The sequence below is a fragment of the Eretmochelys imbricata genome, chromosome 18, assembly GCF_965152235.1.
Source record: "Eretmochelys imbricata isolate rEreImb1 chromosome 18, rEreImb1.hap1, whole genome shotgun sequence".
Lineage (NCBI taxonomy): Eukaryota > Metazoa > Chordata > Testudines > Cheloniidae > Eretmochelys > Eretmochelys imbricata.
In genome coordinates this window covers 18647744-18670835 of record NC_135589.1, presented here as the reverse complement: position 1 = coordinate 18670835, position 23092 = coordinate 18647744, and the positions used below count along the sequence as shown (strand labels likewise).

Genomic DNA, 23092 nt, shown 5'->3' with positions numbered 1-23092 from the left:
GGGCCTAAGCACTGGGCTCTGGGGTTGGGCTGAGCGAGGGCTTGACGGCCCTAGTAGTAGGGGGAGGGGGGCCTGAACGAGGATGAGATGGAATTGGCAAGAAGTGGGTTGCGTCTGGAGGGGTGAGTGACAGCCCCTGTTTCCTGGGAACATCCCGCAAATGATCAACGTTCAGGATTTTTTTTAAAAAAAATGGTGATTAAATCCTACGCGCTATGCTATCCACCTTGTGATCTGAGACATGCTATTCATGCAGCTGAGATTCTGGGTAAAGTAAATATAGGCACCAAGTTATTTCCCCATGCCATTCTTCCAAACTCTATACGGTTTTGCTGCTTGAAAGTGCAGTTGTAATGTGACTTGAAATATGGCATTTGCAGGTTTTCTGTTTGTCACCTCTCAATTTGAGATCACATTTGCTCAGTTTACCAATATAAAAAGATGGGTTTTTTTTCTAACTGTAAGACTGGCAAACTCAACAAGGGATCCAAATATCAAACAGGGATTATTTCTTTGTATGCATCATCACCAGTAATAAACATTCTGCGGTGCAAAATTTTCCCCTCACATTTGTAACAGAGGAAACATTTGGAACTGCCGTTGCAGTTTAGGCCTAGATCCTGCAGCTGGCTCTGTGCAGTGCCAGGGTCCATTCAGCTTCCTCTCCCATAGCTGCTTTATCTTTGCAAGGCTAACAGGAGAAAAAATTACTATTGTCACTCAAGTGAGTAGATCCGACTCAATCTGCAGCAAGCAGAATTCTTGAGTAAGAAAATGAAATTTTTTATATCATCACTTCTTGCAGTATACTATGCTATGAAGTTTTACAGTGACCCTATGAAAATGTCTGTTTGAATCTGTCTCTTGAATTGAAATATCGCACTGCTGACTATGCTGCATTTTGGAGCTTGAAATAAAACCATGATAAATTTGCCCCTTTTAAAGGAAAACTAGAGTGATTAGTTCCAACATCTTGGATAGCTATATAAATATTTATTAAACAACAATCTATCAAAATTACTTTTCTTCAGAAATAACTACCATTCTTTCCTTGGCTTTATAGCTCTGATATTAATGACACCTAAAAAAATTGAATATAGCTCTGATATTAATGACACCTAAAAAAATTGAATAAAACTTTTCTTCCTGACTGGTTTTGAAGGATTCTGAATTCTTCCAAGTTTCAGGAATCCTCTCAAATACCCCATGGCCAAAAAAGTCACCCAAGTAGTAAGTAGTATGTTGATGCAGTCTCTGGATTCTAGCAATATATTTGTTTCACCTCAGAAATAAAGTACAAAAATACATCCGATTTTACAGTCAACATTTTAAAAAAGATTTCACATAGATTTTTTTTAAATATTTATAAAAGTTAAGTGGCATAAAATTCATCAAATTGTATTTGAGTAAGTATTTTGAAGATCACCTAACCGTCTTAGTGCAATACTTACACTAACTACCATTTTGGCTTTCCTAGGTTAAGAATTTCCCTTCACATACATAGTTAGCTTTACAAATATATTTTAAAACACTTGGATTATAAGAGAAATAATAAAATCCCTCACCCAGTGCTCTTTGATTAAACCTGATTTTCTAAATTAATTTCCAAAATATTTTCCTTTATGTATTGGAACAGTAGTAATGGTTTGCACAACTATATGTCCAGACAGTTATATCACACTCATCACTACATTTTTAAACATGTATAGCATTTTTCTTCAAAGAATCTCAAAACATTTTACAAGGTTTATATTCTCACAATACACCTGAGAAGTAGCTAAGTATTATTAGATACAGTATCCCAAGCACAGAGGGGCTTGTTAGAGGCTCTGTATTACTGCTGTATTACAAAGAATAAATCATAATTATACAGATGGGGAAAGGTAAAATAATTTCTCCAAGATCACATAATAAATCAATGGCAGAGCCAGAAATGGATTTGAGGAACCCTGATTCAAATTTCCCTTTTCTAACCACAACAGCCACTACTGGGGGGGTGAGGATTTGCCTTATGCTTTCACTTAGAACTTGTTAAAAAAACAAAATGAAACATTTTTCAAGTTTGAAACTGAATGCAGGAATCAGAATATGAAGATCCTAGTATTAAAATTGACATTAGAAATAGTCAAACCTCGCTGATTTAAATTGTCCTATTAGCACAGGAGATGCAGTTTTATCATAAGTCTTGTGATATTTGGTATTTTGCTTAAAGTTCCAATTTGTTGAGGGTCCTCCTTGGACTACAGGACAATCTTAGTTTGCATTTTTTTTAAAAGTAAGTTTCCAGCTTTTGTCTGTTGGATGAAAAACAAGAAACAAACAAACAAAACCTTGAAGAGCTAATCCCTAAAGGTTCCAAAACCAGAAGGCAAATAAAAAGAACCAAAATATATTACTTTTAACATTTCATGATTTTTAAGCCAACCTTGTGATTTTTTTCTGTTCTGACTCATGATTTTTGAATGCTTGGCATTGTTAATACTGCTAATGTACATATTAAATAATAGTGGTTCTCTTTCTTTGTATTTCTGTGGACCTCATCACTGCAGTATCTGCACTTCATTAAACCCTGATCCTGCCACTTATTCCTGCCCACATGGAGGGCAATTGAAGTCAGAGACCCCCCCGTACAGGCACTACCTGTGCACAAGCTTGCAGGATCTGGTTCTCAGATTGTAAACTCTTTGGGGCAGGGACCATGTTTTCATTATTTGGGGCCTGGATCCTGATGGGCCCTGCTGTTCTGTATTATTTACACAAAATAACAGTAACAGTTCTAAACCTAGGCATGTTGTAGCACTCGCCCACTCAGCTGGGAATGTGCTTCCCCCAAATCCTTGAAGGGGGGGGGAATGGGCAGTGAAAATGTCCCCCCATATGTCTGACTAGCATGTCACCAGCAGGCATGCAGTAGAGCAGGGAAGCCCTTGGAAGGGGGGGGGCGGGAGAAAGAGAGAGAGACGCATGCGTACAGCGGGCGGGAGGGGGGGAGAGGGAGAAGTCCCGCCCCTAGTTACCAGGGAGCCAATGGCCGGCAGGATACGGTTGCCAAGGTCTGGCGTCGCTACTCCCAGGGCAGATGGCGGCCCCCAGGCCTGGTTACTACTTAGGGGCGGGGCAGGCTCAGCGGCGGGAAGGTGAGGGCTCGGGCCGTAGGTCGGTCCGTCTGTCCGCGCCCTGAAGGAGGCGAAGGGAGGGGCGTGCGCGCGCGCACCAGGCCGGGAGGAGGGGCGGGTGTGTGGGAGCAGAGCTCTCACCCGGGCGGGGGGGCTCGTCTGTCTGTTTGAGCACCAAGTGGGTAGAAGGCTCTGTAGAGGGGTCGCTGCGCCTGAGCCCCGAATCCGGATTTCTAGAAGGGAACCACTTCATAGTATAAACGAGAACTAAGCCCCTGAGGAACGAGATCACTAGACATGATAATCAATTAAACTGTTAGCATAGAGAACACGCGTTACTTTAAGGTCAGTCCTACCTCCTGCCTCGTTTTTTCTAGGAGAGAGCTTTGAACGAACAGATTTAAGACACAGTACAAGTAGGGAAACTTGTTTCTTGCTAAAATAAAGAGGGAGTGTATATCTTTGTTCTGGTATTTAAGCTGTTTTAAACAAAACAAAAAAGTCTTCCCCTTACAAAGATTGCTTCTTTTTATGTGTGCTTATTCTTGACTTAAACAAGTTATGGCATGCCAGATAATATTTTTGACATAGATGGATTAGGAACATTTATAATAAACTCAACAATGTAGTATCTAGATGCCCAAGTTTATAAGATGTTTCTGTAAATAGCAAACAAATTCCTATGTTTATTTTGGTGTAAATGTTGTTTAATAGTTCAAGATACAAAATGTCTATACAGATGTGTATACAAATCTACCGAAAACAACTATTTCTTTTCTATTACCCGTTCTTTCAGCATTCAAGTATGACTTTTTATTATTCAGCTAAATAGTTCCAGAAATCTCATCTTCTTACCTAATATTTGTCTTGTTTTTCAGGATACGGACTGTATGTTTATTCTAATTCTTTTTTTCAATATGAAGGAGAATGGAAACAAGGAAGAAAACATGGTAAGGGGAGATAGTTTTATCCCCTGACAATGAAGGGAAATTTTAGTTCACTTATCTAACTTTTTTAATTTGTAAAATTTCTTTAGAAACAGTATTAAACACTGAAGCTAAAGTAAGATTATGTATGACTCTGCTAAGCAGTGACAGCGATCCATAACCATAATTGGTGTCATGGACATCACAGTCTTTAGTTCTTAAGTGTAAAAAAATAGACTTTATGGCCACAAATACACAAGGCTTGGGTGTCATGAATCTGGCAGAGTGTCAGCCCTGGAAACGGGAGACCCTGTACATGGAGTATCCACCACAAAGAGCTCTGCTTAGCCAGAATTGTAACAAGAGGAAAGTTTTGTTTTTTCTTCCTGAGTAGGTTAGTTGCATCCAGAGCAAAAATCTGCAGAGATTTTTAGGTCTATAGGATCTAGAAAGGTGTAAATCCTTTTAGGTGAACAGAGCCTTTTGGCCAAAGGCCACAAATCAGTAACAGAGAAACTGCTCCTTCACCCCATTCTTCATAGATCCTTTCTTGTAGTCCATTATATCCTTGGAATGGGTGTTATCCTCTCTCCTTCTTCACTGTGTGTCATAAAAAGAAAAGGAGGACTTGTGGCACCTTAGAGACTAACCAATTTATTTGAGCATAAGCTTTCGTGAGCTTTCATCCGATGAAATGAGCTGTATTCACAGACTAACACGGCTGTTACTCTGAAAACTGTGTGTCATATGTGCCTGCTCGTGCTCCAGCACACTTGAAAGAGTCTTTACTTCTTTCTGAATTGGGTGCATCATACATAGTCATTCAGAGTTTAACTTGCTAGAAATATGTGAGGAATAAGGAGTTAAGAATATTGTTGTTCAAGAGCTCAACTCAATGTTCTCTCATCCTCTGGAAACAAGTGTCACTTGACTGTTCTCTAAGACTTTTGTTTATATTTTACAAATACAACAAAAAAACAGTAATTTTCTTTCTTTTGTCTTTGTACAAATAATGAGAATCTATTATATTTGCAACCTTATATTAGGTGCTTACAGACTGGTATGAAAACAAAGTCTTTGTCTTCCAAAATTTACAACCTCTAGAGATGAAATCCTGGCCCCAGTGAAGTCACTGGCAAACCTCCCATTGACTTCACTGGGGCCAGGTTTTCACCCTACACATAAAATACTTAACACTTCTGTACTTCCTTTCATCAAGAGGCTAGGTGCCTAAACATTATTTTGATAAGTGTTAGGAATGCCTAAAATAGATTAAGATTCTTTAAAAGCATTAAATAAGTCTCACAAAACCTCTGTAAGATGAGTAGTTTTATCTCCTTTCTGCAAATGGGTAAATCAAGTCAGAGTGGAGAAGTAGCTTGCCCAGGGCTGCACATTAAGTCACACACATTGCTGAGGTTGAAATTCAGAAGCCCTGATTCTCGCTTTACTGCTCAAACAATTAGATGTAGTGTCTCTGAGATTATAAGAAGTCTCTTGTCATTCAAAAGCATTTGAAGTAACATATTGTTTCCTAGGTCATGGTAAGCTGTTATTTAAGGATAGAAGTTATTATGAAGGCGAGTTTGTAGATGGAGAAATTATGGGAAATGGATTGCGATACTGGGCATCTACAGGTTAGTTCTTTTCCCTGGAATACACCATACTCTTTTAATATAAATTTTATCCTTTTACAAGGATATGTAGAAAAAAGTACATTTGATACCTATCTATATTGTAAATTGCCACCTTGCTTTGCTCTAAATAAGAGTTTTTCTGGGTTTCCACTGTAAATCCTATTTTTTTCAGGTTTTCATGTGTTTGCTGTTTTATACTGGATTATGTTGACTTTTGGTTAACTCCAAGCAAAGTGCATGTAATAGTGGGCGAGGGATAATGGTGTAAACCAGAAGGATGTCTCTTATCTTTGACAATAAGAAAAGGAATACTTGTGGCACCTTAGACTAAATAAGGATCTCACAGGCAGATCCCTACACCTGCATCAAACTCTTTCAGCCCTAATCTTGTAAGAAAGTAAAGGATTAATCACCCTGTGATTAGTGAGCGGATCTTGTGTATGTTCTCACACATGGATTTGTCAATGAACCTATACCCCAGCTGGCACACCTTCCTTTTTCCTTTCTTGAATAGAGAGAAACTCTTCATGAGCTACTCCTTACCCAAAAATTATTTAAATTCAGCCCTAAATGTGGGGCATCATGTAATTGTGCTGCCCCAGGAGATATTATAGGAAGGAACTGTAAGTCCTCACCTCTGCTTCCTTTTTGACCTGAGGGTAAGTCACTTCCCCTCTACCCCCAGCCCTAGCGATTGGCAGTCTCTGGTGGCTGGCACGTAGCAGGTATGGGGTGGAGCCCATGTAACCTTTTATTCTATGAATAAATTGGGTAAATGCTTGACAGAAAAATATAATTATTTCTCATTCTGGGATGGTATAGGCACAGACAAATTCACTGTACAGTCCTGTATTTTTAGTACCAAGCTCCTGATTTCCCAGGCTTCATACAGAAGATTTGAATGACTACATGCCATCAAAAAGCTGTTAAGTTGACTATGAAATTAAAGTACTTCTTATACATTTCTTAACCATAAAAGAACATATTATGAATCTTTTTTTAACAAGTCACTGCCATTTTTAAGATGCCTCAGTTTTAAAGACCTGAAGGAACATGGATTATGATTCATTAGTTTTAAGATAAAGACCTAATGAACAGTTTTTTTCTTCATTTGACTGTACTGATAATAAAAAGCCATTATTAATTATTCACTTTATGACTTTTTTAAAATACCTTCTACCACTGCTCTGTAAGTAAGGTACAGTAGGAACCTTTCTTTATTAGCACTCTTTAGACTTAAAAAAAAATTATTAAACCACATTTGAGACAGCTATTTCTTTTTTCCACTTTACTTTCCGATATCTTTGCTTCAAGGAAACACTTACTCAGGTCAGTTCTTTTCTGGAGAGCTCCATGGACATGGAGTCATGCAGTACAAAGATGGTGGGAAATATGAAGGGGAGTTCTCCTATGGAATGAGAGCAGGTAAGTTAAGTCTGAGAGGAAACTTTAATTAAAATTCACTCTAAAGTAATTGAGGTCCTGGTTAATTATTATTATTATTTTATTCATTATTAATCACAGTTATGACAACAGTGCATAGGAATCAACCAAGAGTGGGGCCCTGTTGTGCTAGGCATTATACACACAGAATAGTAGAAAGTCCCTGATTCAGCAAGGTCAGGCCTAACTTTAAGCATGTAAGTGGTTCCACTGAATTCATTGGAGTATGTTATTAAGATTAGTCACGTGTATCTTGCTGAAATAGGCCTTATTTACTAATTGGGGTAAAATCCCTTCACTGTCTGTCTCCTTTCACCTTCCCCCAAGAGTGTCTCAAGCATAGCAAACTTAGTTAGAAAAGTTCATTTACAACAGATTAACCCAAGGACTCTCTTGCATTTTGGTGGCCAAATTCAGTTTAAGTACAACTCCATTGACTTAATTTGAATTAAATTGCACCTGCTTACGCTACAACTGAATTTGGCACTGACTGTGTTTACACTTTAATTGACTGGAGTGTGGTAGAGTGAACATTTGGGATGATGAGAATGAGTTTAACGCAAACCTCTGGAGATTTGAAATAAGCCCATTCTTATATTTATTCAGCTAGAACTAGATAGGTTTTCATGCAAAATTTGTGGTGCCCTTTGTGAGATAACAAAAGGCCTGATCATGCAATTATTTGCACAGATGAGTAACTCTGCACACATGAGTAGTCCCATTTTATGCATGTAATTAATCCCATTGAAGTCAAGCTACTTACCTATGTGATTGTTTGCAGGACTGAGCCCATAGAATGTTCAAATTTGGGGGACAGGACCACTTACTTGACTAGATACACTGTGAGTAGCTCTGATGATTTTAATGGGACTACTGTCAATGCATAAAAGTGTGTGTGTGTCTTTCTGTAGGATCAGGACTTTAGTTCTTACAGCACCTAGCATGTGATGGGTGCCACTGAAATAAACAACAGCTTCTGACCTGATTTGTAGTCCACCAAAGTTTGGTAAAACTTTGGATAATTAAAACCCAAATTGTTTGATTTTTTGCTAAACCTTCATCAATTTGCTATGCCGTGAGTTTGAAGTAGATATTTTCTGTGCAGTTTAGAAGTTAACTATATTCAAAACCCACATATTAAGGGATTTTATTGCAGGGATATGTAAGGATATTTCCTGCCTCTAGAGATTGTTTATGTGTCTGCTAAAGATTTTTCTATTTATTATTATTTAGGACATGGATTACTTGTTGACAAGGATGGACAAACTTATCAAGGAACCTTTCACAATAATAAGAAACATGGAGGAGGGAAAATGACCTTCAAGTAAGTTTTTAATGTTATTGTATTAGTTGTTTTGCTCTTGTTAATATAACATTTAGGGGCTGGATTAAACATGCAAAAATTGGGAAAGTGAGTTAAGGTGAAACTCACCCTGTTATGCCTAGATCTAGCAGTTCACATTTTGCATGTATAAAAGATTATCCTTTGATTTGGATCTTGTAACAAGTAATTACATCTTCTCCAATATTTAAGTTCCCCTCAGTTCTGAATTTTATTACATTTTGTGTTAAACCGCAAACTCTTAATTCCATTTTTATTGTCCTTGTTTTATGAAATCAAAACAAGAAAAACTTTTGTGGAAATTTGAAAGTTTAAAAATTGTCTCAAGCACACTGTAATTTGTCTGATCCCTTTGGAGTGATTACCCTCTGTCCTGCTAATGAGCATTGTACATAGAGATTCTTTGGATCCAATTAAGCAAAAACAATCCATGCAGGTTCCACACCATGAAAACCTATGTGAGGTTAGGAAGTTGATTTTTCATCTCTTTTGAGGTATTGCATGGACTTCTTCAACATGGAAGCTGGACAGAATTTTGTTTGAATTGGTGTTCAGCTGTTGGACATATGTACCAAGTCCACATGCACTACTGACGGACTTTCTGAAAGGGTTCTTTAAAAAGACATAAAGGGTTTTAGGTTTTCAGAGTGAAATACAAAAGCTATATTTAAATTGCAAGAATGTCAAAAGGCTTTTTTTTAAATTAATTAGTACTGCTGTATTTTAAAGAGAGCCACATGAATTCAAAAGTTAAGATTTTATATGTGGCGTTTCAGTCTATAGCCTAAGCTGAGATATTAAACTCCTAAAAAGATAAATTTACACAAGAAATGCTGGCAATCACAGTGCAAGCATTGCTGCTCTAATTGCTTGTAAATCATTAGTACTTCACTGTGGTACTGCTTTAGCTATGCCAGTAACACACAGCTCTGTCAAAAACTGATTAGCTCTGGATTTGCCACTTGTTAACATCTTGTTTTTTAGATTAAAAAACTTTCAAAAGTCATGTGGTTATCTAAATACAATATATTTACAATAAAGTTCAGCCTCACCAAAACCCATGCTTGAGCATGACTATCAACGGCTTTCTGTGTGGACCGGAATTACTAGGTTAATGTTTTATTTGGCTGGAATTCTGAGTCCTGAAGTTTTAGTTGCAGAGACTCCATGTGCCATTGACTGTAGAGTCAAAAGATAGCTCAGCAAAACTAATTTACACTTTGGATTTACCCAAAGCCTCTGAAGTCAAGGTGGAAATCTTATCATAGACTTTAGTGGGATTTGGATCAGGCCCTGTGCTTATGCTTTGCACTTTGTTTTCTATTTTCTGTTTCTATTTTGGCTGTGCATGGATAGTAGCCCCCACTGATCACATACCAGCGTATAAGTAAGCATACAATGAAAGAAGAATAACAATGCCAGAAAAGGCTTGACAGCATGATAGAAGCTGATCAATCATTCTTACTCAGTAGGGAACTATAGAGGACTTCTGTTAATAGGAATAATAAGAGTCTGCTAACAAGCCATTTCCATAGCCTGTCATGCTGATCTACTCGATCTGTTGGCTTACCTTGGTTGCAAAGGGAGTTGTACCTTACCCTTGCCTTACCTGTGGGAATAAAGGGAAGGGTCTCATATAGAGCTAACTCTTGCAATGTATCATCCATTGTCTGTCTCTGAGGTGAAAAAACTTTGAAGGCCAGTGGTGGGAGCTGGCTGAATTAAGCACTTCCAGATGGTTGCCTACTTCCTGGAGGAAGTGCCAGTTGAAGGTTGTTGGCACTATCATGCTGACTTCTCTGTGACCATGCTTATTTGCTGCTGCTGTTTACTTTTAATGGTTTATCCTGCAGGTTTACAAGCCCTGGTTTTCCAGGATAGCACTTTATTTTATCTACCAAGTCACAAAGCATGTAAACATTAAGAATTTTCTCCTGGTTGGTTGTTTCAGGAATGGTGATAAGTATGAAGGAGACTGGATCCTGGACCAGCGACAGGGGCATGGGGTACTGCATTATGCCGATGGAACTGTATATGAGGTATATAAAGTGGACATGTGAGAAGCAGTAGTGCTGTAACTAGGAAAGCACAAGGGAGGATTGTACAGGGTGCTTCAGGTGAATAGCCCAGAAGCTCCATGACTAGAGGTGGGCATACTATTCACAGCAGTCAGTTCATTTGTCAAATTTAACCCCTGTTTTTGATCATGAATTATCCATTAGTAGAATATCATTTTTGGGTTATTTGACATTCTTCTACTATTTATATGTAAATACACTTCAGCTGTAATTATTTGGGAATTATTCCCTAGGACTATTGGAATATTTGCTATTTGTAAATCACTATTTGCTCTGTATTGCTGGTCCTTTAAGACAGTATTACTTCTGTTGCCTGGTTGGACACCTGAACATTTTATAAACAGGATGAGTAAATGAATAATTCACTTTTTTGTTGTCAAAATTCATATAAACACACCATGACATTTTGTCTCCACAACCATCGTGCATATGAATATTCACAGAAAACAGATAAAAAAGTCACAGTAACTCTAGCGGCACTTAAGCAATTGTAAGATGCCACTCATAAACAGTGTTATTACAGTGTTGCTGTAGCATGGGCCTGTTTCTCCAGTGCCTAGCACCCAAAGTGCATGTTGAGTGCTACCAAGTGATACTTCTCTGCTCAGCTACACCCAGTAATATTTTTCCCTGACTTTGCAGAGGTGTAAATGGTTATGCAAGAGAGTGGAGAATCAGGTTCTATATGTTTATACTCCAATCATTTGTACGTACATTGGAGGAATTTTAAAAAAACAAACAAAGGAACTCAGTAGCATCTTCGATTAATTTCAGATACGACATTGGTATGGTAAAGTGGTTTCAATGCTGTGAAATTCTATCCCTGTGCAGTGTAGCATGAATTGCAAAGGCCCAACAAATGTTTCACTTGCTGCTAAACTAGAGAAGGAGAAATTAGTTTGGTAGAGTATGGAAAAAGAATGAAATCTAGCATCAAATTCAGCTATGGGGCCCAATTTTCCCCTCACTTTTATACTAGTATGACAAATGATTTTAGTGGAATTGCTCCTTATTTTCACCATGTAGGTGAGAACAGAATCAGGTCCCAGTGTAAACAGATGGAGTTTATACCAGGATTACAGCAGGGCAAAATTAAGCCACTTCTCTTCTGACACTGCCCCCAGTATACACATGACATTCTGCTAAATCTGATGGGTTTGTCCATAATATAAATGACAACCTAGTAACAAATGCTGATTAAAAGTAATTAGAAAATGCCTGGTCGCTTCTTTTTGTAATAAGAGGTATTCGGTTGCTTAGGAAGTCAATATTCCATCATAGAAAGGTGAGAGTTTTTCCAGTGTAAATGAAACAATAAGATATGGCAGGGTGTGAATTATTTTGTAATAACTCACAAATAGATGCATTCAGGCAGGAGGCTGAAGACCAAGTGCCATCATATCATGTATAGATGTGAATTATTATACAATAAATCAGGCATAGAGTTTTGTTGTTACAATTATAGAATGTCTGGGGGCTAAAAAAGTCTTCAGTTTTAAATTTGAGCTGTTCAGAATCTGAACCAGGGCCATTTTATGTGTGTATGTAATGGAGGACCTTTATTTGTTTAAAAAAAAAAATCACTTTCTTGAAACTGGCTTTACACTGCCAGTGTCTGAAGAGATAGGGTTGTGATCCAACAGTGTCTTAGGCTTCAAAGTGTTTTTGTTAATTTAAAATAAAAGCAGTATTTAAAAACAATATCAAATTTTTTTTCTCTGCTACTGTACCATTTCTTAGGGAATAATTGAGATGATATAGTATTATGTGGCTAATTTTCCTGCTTGGAGTGATCTGTGGATATGTCTATTGCTGTTTTACAGCTCAATTATATAATGTTTAGTAACTAAACCCAAAAGGTTTTCTATCCAAAGCAAGTGTCAGAAAGCAAGCCCTGTTTTCATCTTCTGAGTCTCTCTCTCTCTCTCTGTCTTTTTAATTGACTTTGGGCCTGATCCAACTCCCGCTGAAGTCATAAGGAAGAGTCCCACTGAGTAGGGCCTTTTGTGAAGAAGTTTGACAAAAATGGAAATGCAGTTATAGTGTGACCACAACAACATTAAGCAATCTGGCTATCCATCACAATGCATAGTCTGTTGTGTCTTATTGCTCAGGAAGTACAGAAATGCCACTCATGCATTCATGTAGGAAATTAGATAATCAGCAGGAACAATTTCTATCTGTCTGTAAACGTGTATGCCACGCTCACATTCTCCAAAATGTTAGTGGGGTTAATTTTAGGGGATATGACAAATTTTTTTTCTTTGCCTCCTCCAAAAAGTGTTGTTGTTGTTGTTGCCAAAGATCTTTTTCTGTTTTTTTTTTAAACTTCAAATAACTCTACTGATACTCTTAACTTCTACTGGTATTGTTAGGGTAACGTTTTGAGGGGCGGAGGGGGGAATAGACTAGCATATGGAAGATACTTTTAATATGGTGGCATGTTGTGATGTATTTACTGTCTCATGTACGTGTGTTACTAGTTTATAGCTTTAGGCCAGGTGTATACCTAAAACTTGGGTTGATCTAGCTATGTCATTTGGGTGTGAATAATTGACACCCATGAGAGACATAGTTAAGCCGACCTAAGCCCCAGTGTAGACGCAGCGAAGTCAACTGAAGAATTCTTCCATCAACCTAGCTATCGCCTCTCGAGGGGGTGGACTGACTCACAGAAACCCCTCTGGTGCTATAGCAAGTGTCTGCAGTGCTGCCGCTGTCCTGCTGTAGTGCTTGTAGTGTAGACGTAGTCTTTGTCTGTGGGGATGGAAGCGTAGCCCTGTATGAACTTCCCTTTGGTGTACTTCGAAAATTCAGCTTTTCAGACACTGAAAGCTACTGTGAAAAACAACTTCAAGAATTACTAAGATTGTACATAGAAATAAAAAAACATTTAATCAAATGTCTCGGATGTACCATTATCATGAGATTTTAGAGAAATTCAGCTCAGGAAACAGGCAAATCAGGATGTGGTTACTCAATTGACTTTGTCTTAGGAAGGGAAACTTGACTTTCCTAGTAAAGCAAGGGATTTCATATGTCTGTTTTAAAGACAGTGGGGTTGGACTATCCCAGTGATACTCAAACTGTAGCTCTAGTGTCATATTGACTGTCTCTGCATGAGATGCTGGAGGAGCTCAGGGTTTGATTGCAGCTGCAAATGGATTGCCTGATGTCCGGCTGACTGAATTGAAGACTGCCTGGTGCATGTGAAGCAGTGTGCCGGGAGTGCTGGATAATTGGAGAGAAGTCACCAGGATCTCTCCTAGGTCCTGATTCAGCAAAGCATATGCTTAGAGTTGGGAGGAGATTGTGCCAAATGAGGAAGAAGAGAGCTGCAAAGTAATTGCAGTATGATGTCCTGACGTTCCAAGGAAATGTTTTCATTGTGAAGTATCCACACTTGAAGATTTTGCATTGCAACAGTTCAGTGTTATACTACAAAGATCACAATGCGATATCAGGACTCTGCAGTATGTTTATTTTTGGGGTTTCTGCACCTCCATTTGATGGAGAAGTTGTTCTCCAGAGCTGCAAGCCTAGTCCAAGTATTCTATTGTGTTTATAGCGGGAGTGTATCTTTTATTCCAAGAAAGAGTGTTTCTTAAATTCAGGAATTTTCAGATTTTGAATCCTTGGCATCAAACTATCTCCTTTTGAAACTGATTTTAGTGATCTAATCTTAGACTGTAGTGAACACTTGGCATCCTCAAATACTAGCCCCTACAACACACACAATTAATGAGGCATTATAGAGTATTCACCTCTGAAGAGGAGCCTGGAATTTGACTACCAAGGGGCAGAAGTGAGGCTGGTGATCTGAACTGCATGGGGAAGATTGTACAACACCTGTGCTTACTACCTGGCTCTAGCCAAAAATACTGTTGGCATCCCTCCTCCCTCTCGAGCACTAAATCTCCACTGAATTCCAGTAATATAAAGTTAATCAGTGTGTTTATTTTATATCATGCAAATGTGGTGTATAATTAGCCATGCTTTCCATACTGTTCTCTGTTTGATATCAGTATTCCTATGCTGAGAATTTTTTGCCTTTTCAGTTAAAGGTGTGTTTCTCAGTTGAATAGACATGAACATAGTAATTCTTCTCCCTACCCTCATTTCCATGTATGCTTTTTTAAAAAAAGTATCATTTCCATGACTATACACTACTTTTGGAATATAATCAATAGGACAAGTAACAATTGCTATTCCTGGGATAGTACAAATAAGTTTGAATTAGATAGGGAAACTATTAACAAAAAATGCACTATTAGCAGTATGTTTCTGGTCTTAGGTACATGTGGCCTGTCCATATTTTTATGAAACATTGCTGACTGGCAATAAGAAGGGAGTACTTAAGTGGCTTGGCATTGTTGATAAACTGAGTGTAGATTATGCATTATTTTGCACCACTAGGTGGCTCTCTAACATTTGTTTACGGACTGATCTATTAAACTCCACGAAGTTTAATTTTCTTACATTAGATCCTGGACTGCCCCTGCATGCTTGTAAATGTTTAGTATTGTACTTAAATGTACAGTGGATACGTATGCAAAAACAGAAACATTGTTTGATAGGAAAAATATCTAACAATTCTATCAACAATACTTTGCTGATTAATTCAGCATTTTAATTGACTCTTAGGCAAGTTTATGAAATGAGCAGAAAACAAACAAAAATCCCAACATTGCTATTAGTATTCATCCAACACATACTACTTTAAAGAGTTTATAAATACTGTGGTTATAAAACAACAAAAGCTAAGGAACTTAGTCATGTTTACTATGAGGGTTTAACTTCTTCCACTGTTAACTATAACATTGTCTTGTTATTAAGAATGAGTTGCTCAGTCTTCCAGAAGCCTTGTCCAAGTCATCCTCATGATCTAGACCTTACAGCTCAATCAGATGGTCAAATCTTTCCACAGTTGCAAGTTGAATTTCTTTCCACACACTGCTCCTAAAGCCTCATTCCTATGCAGGATAGCAAAAGAAACGTCCCTAGCTGCCTCTGGCATTTAAGGTGGGATCAATGAAGGGATTTAGCCATTGCAACATTGAGTGTGATGGTGCCTAGAAAAATCACAGGAACAACACTGCAATCCACAAAGCCTAAATTAGAGACCTAGACTCCCTACAATGAATGGGGAGATAGGTACCTTAGACTGCAGTCATCAAAGCTAGCATGCTAAGTGAGAAGCCACCTAAACTAGCTCGTGGGAGACGCTGCATAGGAGATATATGCCTGAATCCAGACTGCATGAAGGCCCCTAGCTTTGCTAGTGATCCAGAAACTGAGAGATGATAGGCACTCGGCCACCTAAGTTGTGTGCAGGGATTGACAATTATGGCAGAATAGGGGCAGAAGCTCCCGTATAACAGTTAGTCTAGTGGATAGAATACTTGCCCAGGCTGTGGGAGACCCCTCGTTCACATCCCTCCCTCCTGAGGGAGAGAAGGGATTTGAACAAGGGTCTGTTACCTCTCAGATGAGTGCCCTACCCACTAGTTTGTAGAGTCATTCTAATGCCATCTCTGACCCAAGTAATTGAGGATTAAATTGTAACAACTTCAGAAGGAGAGACTGATGAAGCCTCACGCTCCCTGGGCAGTTCTGTGTGAACATGCCTGAGGGGCCTGATGCAGTAGGCACGCTCAGAGGCTGCCTCCCAGACTGGGTGCCCATGTGTGACTTGGGCAGCTGAACTCCTTTCTATCAGTTTGCGAATCACTCTGGAATGTAGGCAGGAGATAGGCAGTCAGATGCCTATCATGAGGCAGCAGCACACATGCTCAGACAGGAGATAGGTATCCAGCTGCCAAGAGTGAGGCTGCAGTACACATTCCCAGAGGGATAAAACCTAGGCACCAAGTGAGTTTAGGCACTTGCAGCATTAGGGGAGTTTTGTGGATCAGACCGGTGCCTAAAAATGGGACTTAGGCCTACATACCTTAGCGGACCCACACTTATCCGTCGTCTTTGGCTTCGGCATTTCATTTAACATCCAAGTTTACAGTGGGCATTGTCTCTTCCATTCCAACTTGGAAAAAATAGACAGATGATAGATTTTAAGACTACCCATCGTGACCTTAGAGAGATGAGAGGATCCTTTCTATCTCTTGCCTCTTGTCAGCTGGTGGCTAGACTTTAGTGCTGATGTAAACAACTAGCAGAATACACCACCTACTTTGTAGATCTTATGTGGGTACATCTTGAATGTTACCAAGTCACATTTCAACTCAGTGACCCTTATGATTTCTATTAAGTGGCACTTCCAGGCAAGCTGAAAAGAATTTCCCTACTGGCAGTCAATAGGAGCTATCCCAGCTAGAAGCACCTCTGCACATCTTACAGTACCATTTGTTAAACCCTGAGGTTTATTTAATTTTTTCCCTTCTCCTTTAGCCCCACCATCCTGTTCATTCCACATTACAACTAAGCTTTTTGGGCTAGGCAAACTAGAGATGAACATTCAATTAGGCATGTGAAGAAAATTTCTTGTCTAAATTGCTTTAACAAATTATCCTATGACAGATTCTGTTGAAGGTGTATAGAAAATCTGCAGCAAATATTTTTCCACTGTTTAATATTTTAGTCAGTTATTAATGCAAAATTAGTTTGTGTTATAGTTATTTACATTAAAAATTATGGGGGTTGAATATTCTTATATCAATTAGTCATATTTATGTATGTAGCACCTCTTATACATGTATTTTAATGCCTTCCAGGAAGAAAACTGCCAACAATATGGTTAAGATAATTTAGGAAAGCAGATGCAAAAATATCTGAAGATTAGGTTTTTCAATTGCTGCTGGAAGCAAGAAATGAAGAACTTTAGGTCAAATTTACTCTCAAAATGTTGAGATATCTAAAGGCAGGCCCTGCCCCAACAGTTTAAAGATAGGTTTCAGAGTAGCAGCTGTGTTAGTCTGTATTCGCAAAAAGAAGAGGAGAACTTGTGGCACCTTAGAGACTAACAAATTTATTGGAGCATAAGCTTTCGTGAGCTACAGCTCACTGCATCGGATGAGTCTGAATGCATCCGATGAAGTGAGCTGTAGCTCACGAAAGCTTATGCTCCAATAAATTTGTTAGTCTCTAAGGTGCCACAAGTCCTCCTTTTCTTTTTAGTTTAAAGATACTCATAATACAATAACAGCTCAGCTCTTGCTATGCTGAATACACACTTAAAAATAGAAGAGTTCAACAAGGTGTGAATTGTAAAAAATGAGCAATACAATTTGCAAAACCTAATCAGAGATTGTGTACTGGCGATGAAAAGATTCAAAACCAGTCATGATGCTAGAACAAATCTTGTTATCTGTATCAAGCACAGGGAATCTCATCCCTCTTGTTTTGCCCATGAAAGCTTGTGCATGTACATTTTCTTGGCTTAGTCTTTGGGCATTCAAAACTCTTATGTACACAAGCTTTATTTGTTGTAAGTTAGCTAGGACTTTACCCAATTTGCACACGACAGCTTTACTCATGAAAAAAGCATGTGCAAGATAGTGGGTACTGCTTTCTAGGTTGCTTTTGAAAGGTTATAGTCCTTATTGGGACAATGTTTTGAAGAAGCTGAGTGGAGAGTGGATCTAAGAAGCCAAATCAGCAAAGTCATAAAATAACCAATTTAGGGAAATAAGGGCATGGACAAATATTTCGATCTTTCAACCCAAAAGAAAGTACTTCTACATGGCAGTATTTTTGAGGTGTCAAAAAACAGATTGAATAAGGGCACGGATGTTACTTTGGTGTGTCTGTGCTCTGCATTTTTGATCTGTAATAACACGACAGCTGGATTTCCTTTTAGGACAACCCTTGGAAGGAGAGAAATTAGTAAGCAGGTTGGGTCAATCCGCTGATAGCATATTTTGATTTTTCAAAAATGTTTATCTCAGCCAACAGTTTGATTGAACAGCAGGTGAACAAGCAGTAGTTAAGACTACGCTAATGGGGGAAGCTGTTAATGGCAAAATAACTCAGGTTATCATCTGCATAACCATAAAAAACTAATTTCACGCTGGGGGAGGAATGTTGCCAAGAGGTAAGAGCATGGGATCTAAACTGGAGTACTGAAGAATCTATAACGAGAGTAGAGCATTGAAAGTTTCAAGGCATAAAAATTCCCATCATTGACCTATATTCTTATGATTTCAATTTGAACATGTGAATGTGTGGATGCAGTTGAGATTGGAAAACAATATAATGAAATCCATGCAAACTTCATATGTATTAATGAACTAGAACATTTATTTTTCCACATGAAAAGTGTTTCCTACCTATGGTTACTCCTCTTTGGTGGCTGCATAGGTCCCAGTAAGCAGATGCTGTGTTCCATTCTGTCCCTGTTGCTGCTTCTTTGTGTGTTTTGGCTGAGTTTAGTTTGTCTTCTTTCCCAGAGGAAGGCCTGCTGTTTGATACACCTGCTAACTACACTAAACAGGTGGCTAGCCCTATGGGCTTTTTCACCTGCAATGTTTTTTTCTAAAGATCCATTTGAGTTTCATTATCTATTTTGAAGATTAAGAGCCTCAGTAATTATGAAGATTCTTTAAGTTTAATTGGTATTTAAATTACCAGATTTCAGTAGTTCTGATTTATACCACATACCTGTGGAAAACTTAGAACGTATAGATACAGTAAAAAACTCATCCCCAGTTTGACACTAAGGTAACATAGTGATGAGTGCAATTAGAACAACCTAGATCAGTAATGTCAGCAGTGGTAAGGTAGCAATGCATTTTTTTAAGTAAATAACAAAAAAATTTAAATTGCTGTTGGCATCACTGGCTATTGCTTCACTCATGAATATAACTTTTTATTATTATTTGTATTCCGGTACTGCCAACACTGTGCTAGGCGCTTTCCAAACATATGAATGTTCAGTCTCTCTAATACTTCTCTCTAATGCTCCGTGACCATATGTTACAATCAAAGGCGTGTGCCTGATGCAATATTCACAAGAAAAGGACAGGAGGGTGTAACCAATAATAGTTATGTCAAAATATAGACCAATAATCCAAGAAAAGCTCTTTCCTCACCCCCTTCCTTCAGTTCACTCAAATTTGTATATAACATACAATAGATTAGGATGAGGTTTTATAGTAAATATTTTGCATTGTGACAGGATATTTTACCCTGAGAAGCAAGCTGTTTTGCTTACTCAACCTAGGAGTCAGGTCTCATTAGTTCCAACTTGGGAAGATAAACAGTGGAGAGTCTTTGAAGCCAGACAGGGGCCAGGGTGTGAGACAGGTGCTCCTGCAGGGAAAAGTCTCTAGAACAGTCAGCTAAGAAGGAAACTCAAGATACAAAGTTTATGGTAGATGTTTCAGTTAAAACCTCAGGAAAGGGAATTGAGTTTTGGACACTAAAATGTTTTCTATATTGAGAGCTGGGTGGGGAGTTTGCCAGGTCCCATGTATTTCTGTAGAGAAGATGTCAATGAAGTATTTTCCTCTACCCCCCAGCCCATAGTTATTGATTTTTAAATACAAGGAATATTGTGTACATTGCCTTATTTCATGGAAGGGTGAAATGCAGTTTGAAACCTTGATGTCTTGCTTGGTAAATGGACATCGTACAGTTTTATCATGTAAGTTAGACTAATAGAACTTAAATAATAGAACTTGAACTTAAATAATAAAAAATTTTCCAGGATGATATGCAGTTATTATTTGACACCTGGGAAAAATGAAAAGTTGTAAACTTTTCGCCATTAATCAATTACCACTAAGAGTGTAGGTCTAGGAATCCTTGTGGATAAATTATAACATTCTGCCAAACAGAGCTTGCAAGAGAGGAAGATAGGTACAATAAGTCATGAAGTATCTAAACACAAAGGGCCACATATTCAGTTGGTATAAATTGCTGTAGCTCTGCATACATCCATGTAGCTCCACTAATTTACACCAGTTGGGTACGTGGCCCCTAATGACAGAATCCTTTAAAGCAATGCATCCTTCAGTCATTGTTTGAAGGACAAAAGTAATATTAGCCGACTAAATAAGAAAACTCCTATACAAATGAAAATGTCTCAATGGATTGAAGCTTGATAATGGAGATGTTTGGGCTTTTATCAATCAAATTAGGTCATATGGAAATAATATACTGACAATAGCATACAAGATGAGACTGAAGTAACCAAAATTAATTATAATAATAGTATAATAGCTACTCATTTAGAAATGGAAACACCATCAATTAACTGGAAATTGCTTCCTGAAATAAAAAAAGTACTTGTTTCTTGAGATTCATTGAAAACACCTTTTCTTTATTAATAAGCAGATACCTTTCCATCACCCACCAGTGCAGAAAAGAATTAGTATCAAAAATAAAAAAATTCCTAGATCAAAACAGAAAATCTGCACATTAATCAAAATGTGCTGTCAGTGAAGAAGTTGTATAACTTTCAACTGCCCCGAGTAGATTGCATTAGTGCTTTTTGTAATTATTCTGCTATTGTTTAAGTTTTGTTGAATGGGAACTAGCTATTTCTGAGTTGTGGTGCGCTAGGGCAGATCTCTTAACCTCTCTATGTCTCAGTTTCCCTATTTGTAAAATGGGGGTGATACCTCTTTCACAAGGATGTTGTGAGGATTAATTAATGTTATAACATGGTGCTGTGGAAATGTTACTCTGTACAGATGCTAAATGTTCTTATCTACTTATCAAACATTTGTTACTTGCATTTAAAATAGATTTCATGTGAATACATTCAACTTGAACTTTATAAAAATATCAGATTGTAATTCTGGTTACTACTGACTGAGTAGGATAAGGGCCCTTCTTCATCTGATAGTTAACTGAGAAATAACCTCCCTGGTGATCATTTACTCTTAACCAGGAACTATTTGGTTTATTTTTTGGTCTCCGCTGACTGATGGAAATGGTACCAAAAATGGCCTTATTTAAATTAATTTTTAAAATTATTTTTATTAATAAAAAAATTAAAAAGCAGAGCTACCTATTGAGATCAATGAATGGTGAGTTTTACTTAAAACGAAAAGGCAACAAAAAAAAAAAACCACACACAATATAGCCCCCATCTGGAAACTTGTGGTTGGTTGGTTTGTTTTTTGTTTTTTTCTGCCTCTTCCTCCCTTCTCTTGCTGGCTGGCTGGCGGCTGTTTTCCTCAGGGCCCTTCTGTGGCTCCGGCTGTTCACGCTCTTGGCTGTCCTTATCAACACGTGACGTGTGGATGGCGCTTCTGTGAACGTCAGCATTTCCAAACCTTGCATGTGTTGCATTGCTAAGCAACTTTTAGCAACACTTATCCCTCATCCTTATGCCATCTGGAAGAGAGGACGACACAAGGAAGTGTGCCAAAGAGAGGCTGAAGGCAAATTCAAAGAAAGAGATGGCTTAATTACATAGCAGAGGGAGTAACCCAAACAGAGAGCACTTGTGACCATTGGTAGAAGGTGGGCAGGCACCTTTTATGGATGAGGATGTTGGACCATAAGAACAATTACATATCCTGCTACTTTCACTGTCTTTTTTTTTTTGTAAGTGTTAAAATCTTGCTTGTTGGTAGCTGATGGAAAAAGAGGCATATACAGTAGAACTCTATGGCTGTGGCAAAGTTGCTGCCCCAACACACTCCCTCCTGGATGTCTGTGTCCCCATACTATCCTTTGGTCTACTTCAGCCATAAGATTGTCCAAGCCTTCCAGCCAGACCATTTTGCCAAGTCATGCCCCTTTCCAGGCTAGAGTCCTCTACCAAAGTCCAAAAGAAATGTAAACAAAATCAAGCCTTCAAACAAGCTGGGCTCAGTTGTCCACCTCTTCCTCATATGTGTACCTCATCTGCTACAGTTTGTCCCCCATGCTTGTCTCTAGCTCCTATACCATCAACAACGCCACTCTCCAGGGACTGGCACACTCATTCTCTCTCTTAGGGGTTGAAGCCAGTTACGTCTCCTCAGGGCCCAAGTCTCCAGTCAGGCTTCTAGCTTACCCTTGGAGTAGCATGACTGCTCTGCTGCCTTTCTCAGCCTTCTTTCAGGGTGCATACTAGACAGAGGGAAGAACTCTCTACTCCCTCTCCCCAGCTGGCCTCACCCAGATCTTTATGGAAACAAGCCCTGTTCTCCCCCCGCTGGGCTCTATCTCTAATTTGGCCTAGCCCACCCTTCAGGTGTGAGCAGGAAGGTTAATTGGTTTCTCATATTAGCTCTTTCCCAGCATGTGTGCTATAAACACCCCATCACGATGGCACACTTGCATGTAGTAAAGTGAGATAAAAATCTCCTATTATTTCAGTACATCACAGTAAACCGATTAGTTTCTAGTTATTGTGAAACCTCTTAAACTTCAGATTTCCCACCATTGCTATCACCAGTTCCACTCTGCTGGTGGTAGCAGCTACATTAGTCTAGCATGGAGTGGCTGGCTGGCTGACATTTTAATGGCGGTGTTATCCAACCTTCCTCAGAGTAGGTGTAGGTGACACCATTGCAAAAATGGCAATGCCTGCTTGTAGTGTGATTACATTAGTTACCACCATCACTACCTTGGGTGGAACTACACTGCTGATAGAAAT

The 23092-nt window shown here is 38.6% G+C and overlaps 1 protein-coding gene across 1 annotated transcript in view; it reads left to right on the top strand.

The window, feature by feature from the left end:
* The first annotated feature begins 128 nt into the window (after nt 1–128).
* The window catches only part of MORN1 (MORN repeat containing 1), a 65026-nt gene continuing 42062 nt past the window's right edge, over nt 129–23092 (top strand). Inside the window, exons 1-6 of the mRNA XM_077837451.1 lie at nt 129–268; nt 3995–4066; nt 5581–5679; nt 6994–7104; nt 8356–8446; nt 10416–10503. Of these exons, the coding sequence (XP_077693577.1) occupies nt 193–268; nt 3995–4066; nt 5581–5679; nt 6994–7104; nt 8356–8446; nt 10416–10503 (537 nt within the window). The 5' untranslated portion in view covers nt 129–192. The remainder of the gene's footprint in view (nt 269–3994; nt 4067–5580; nt 5680–6993; nt 7105–8355; nt 8447–10415; nt 10504–23092) is intronic.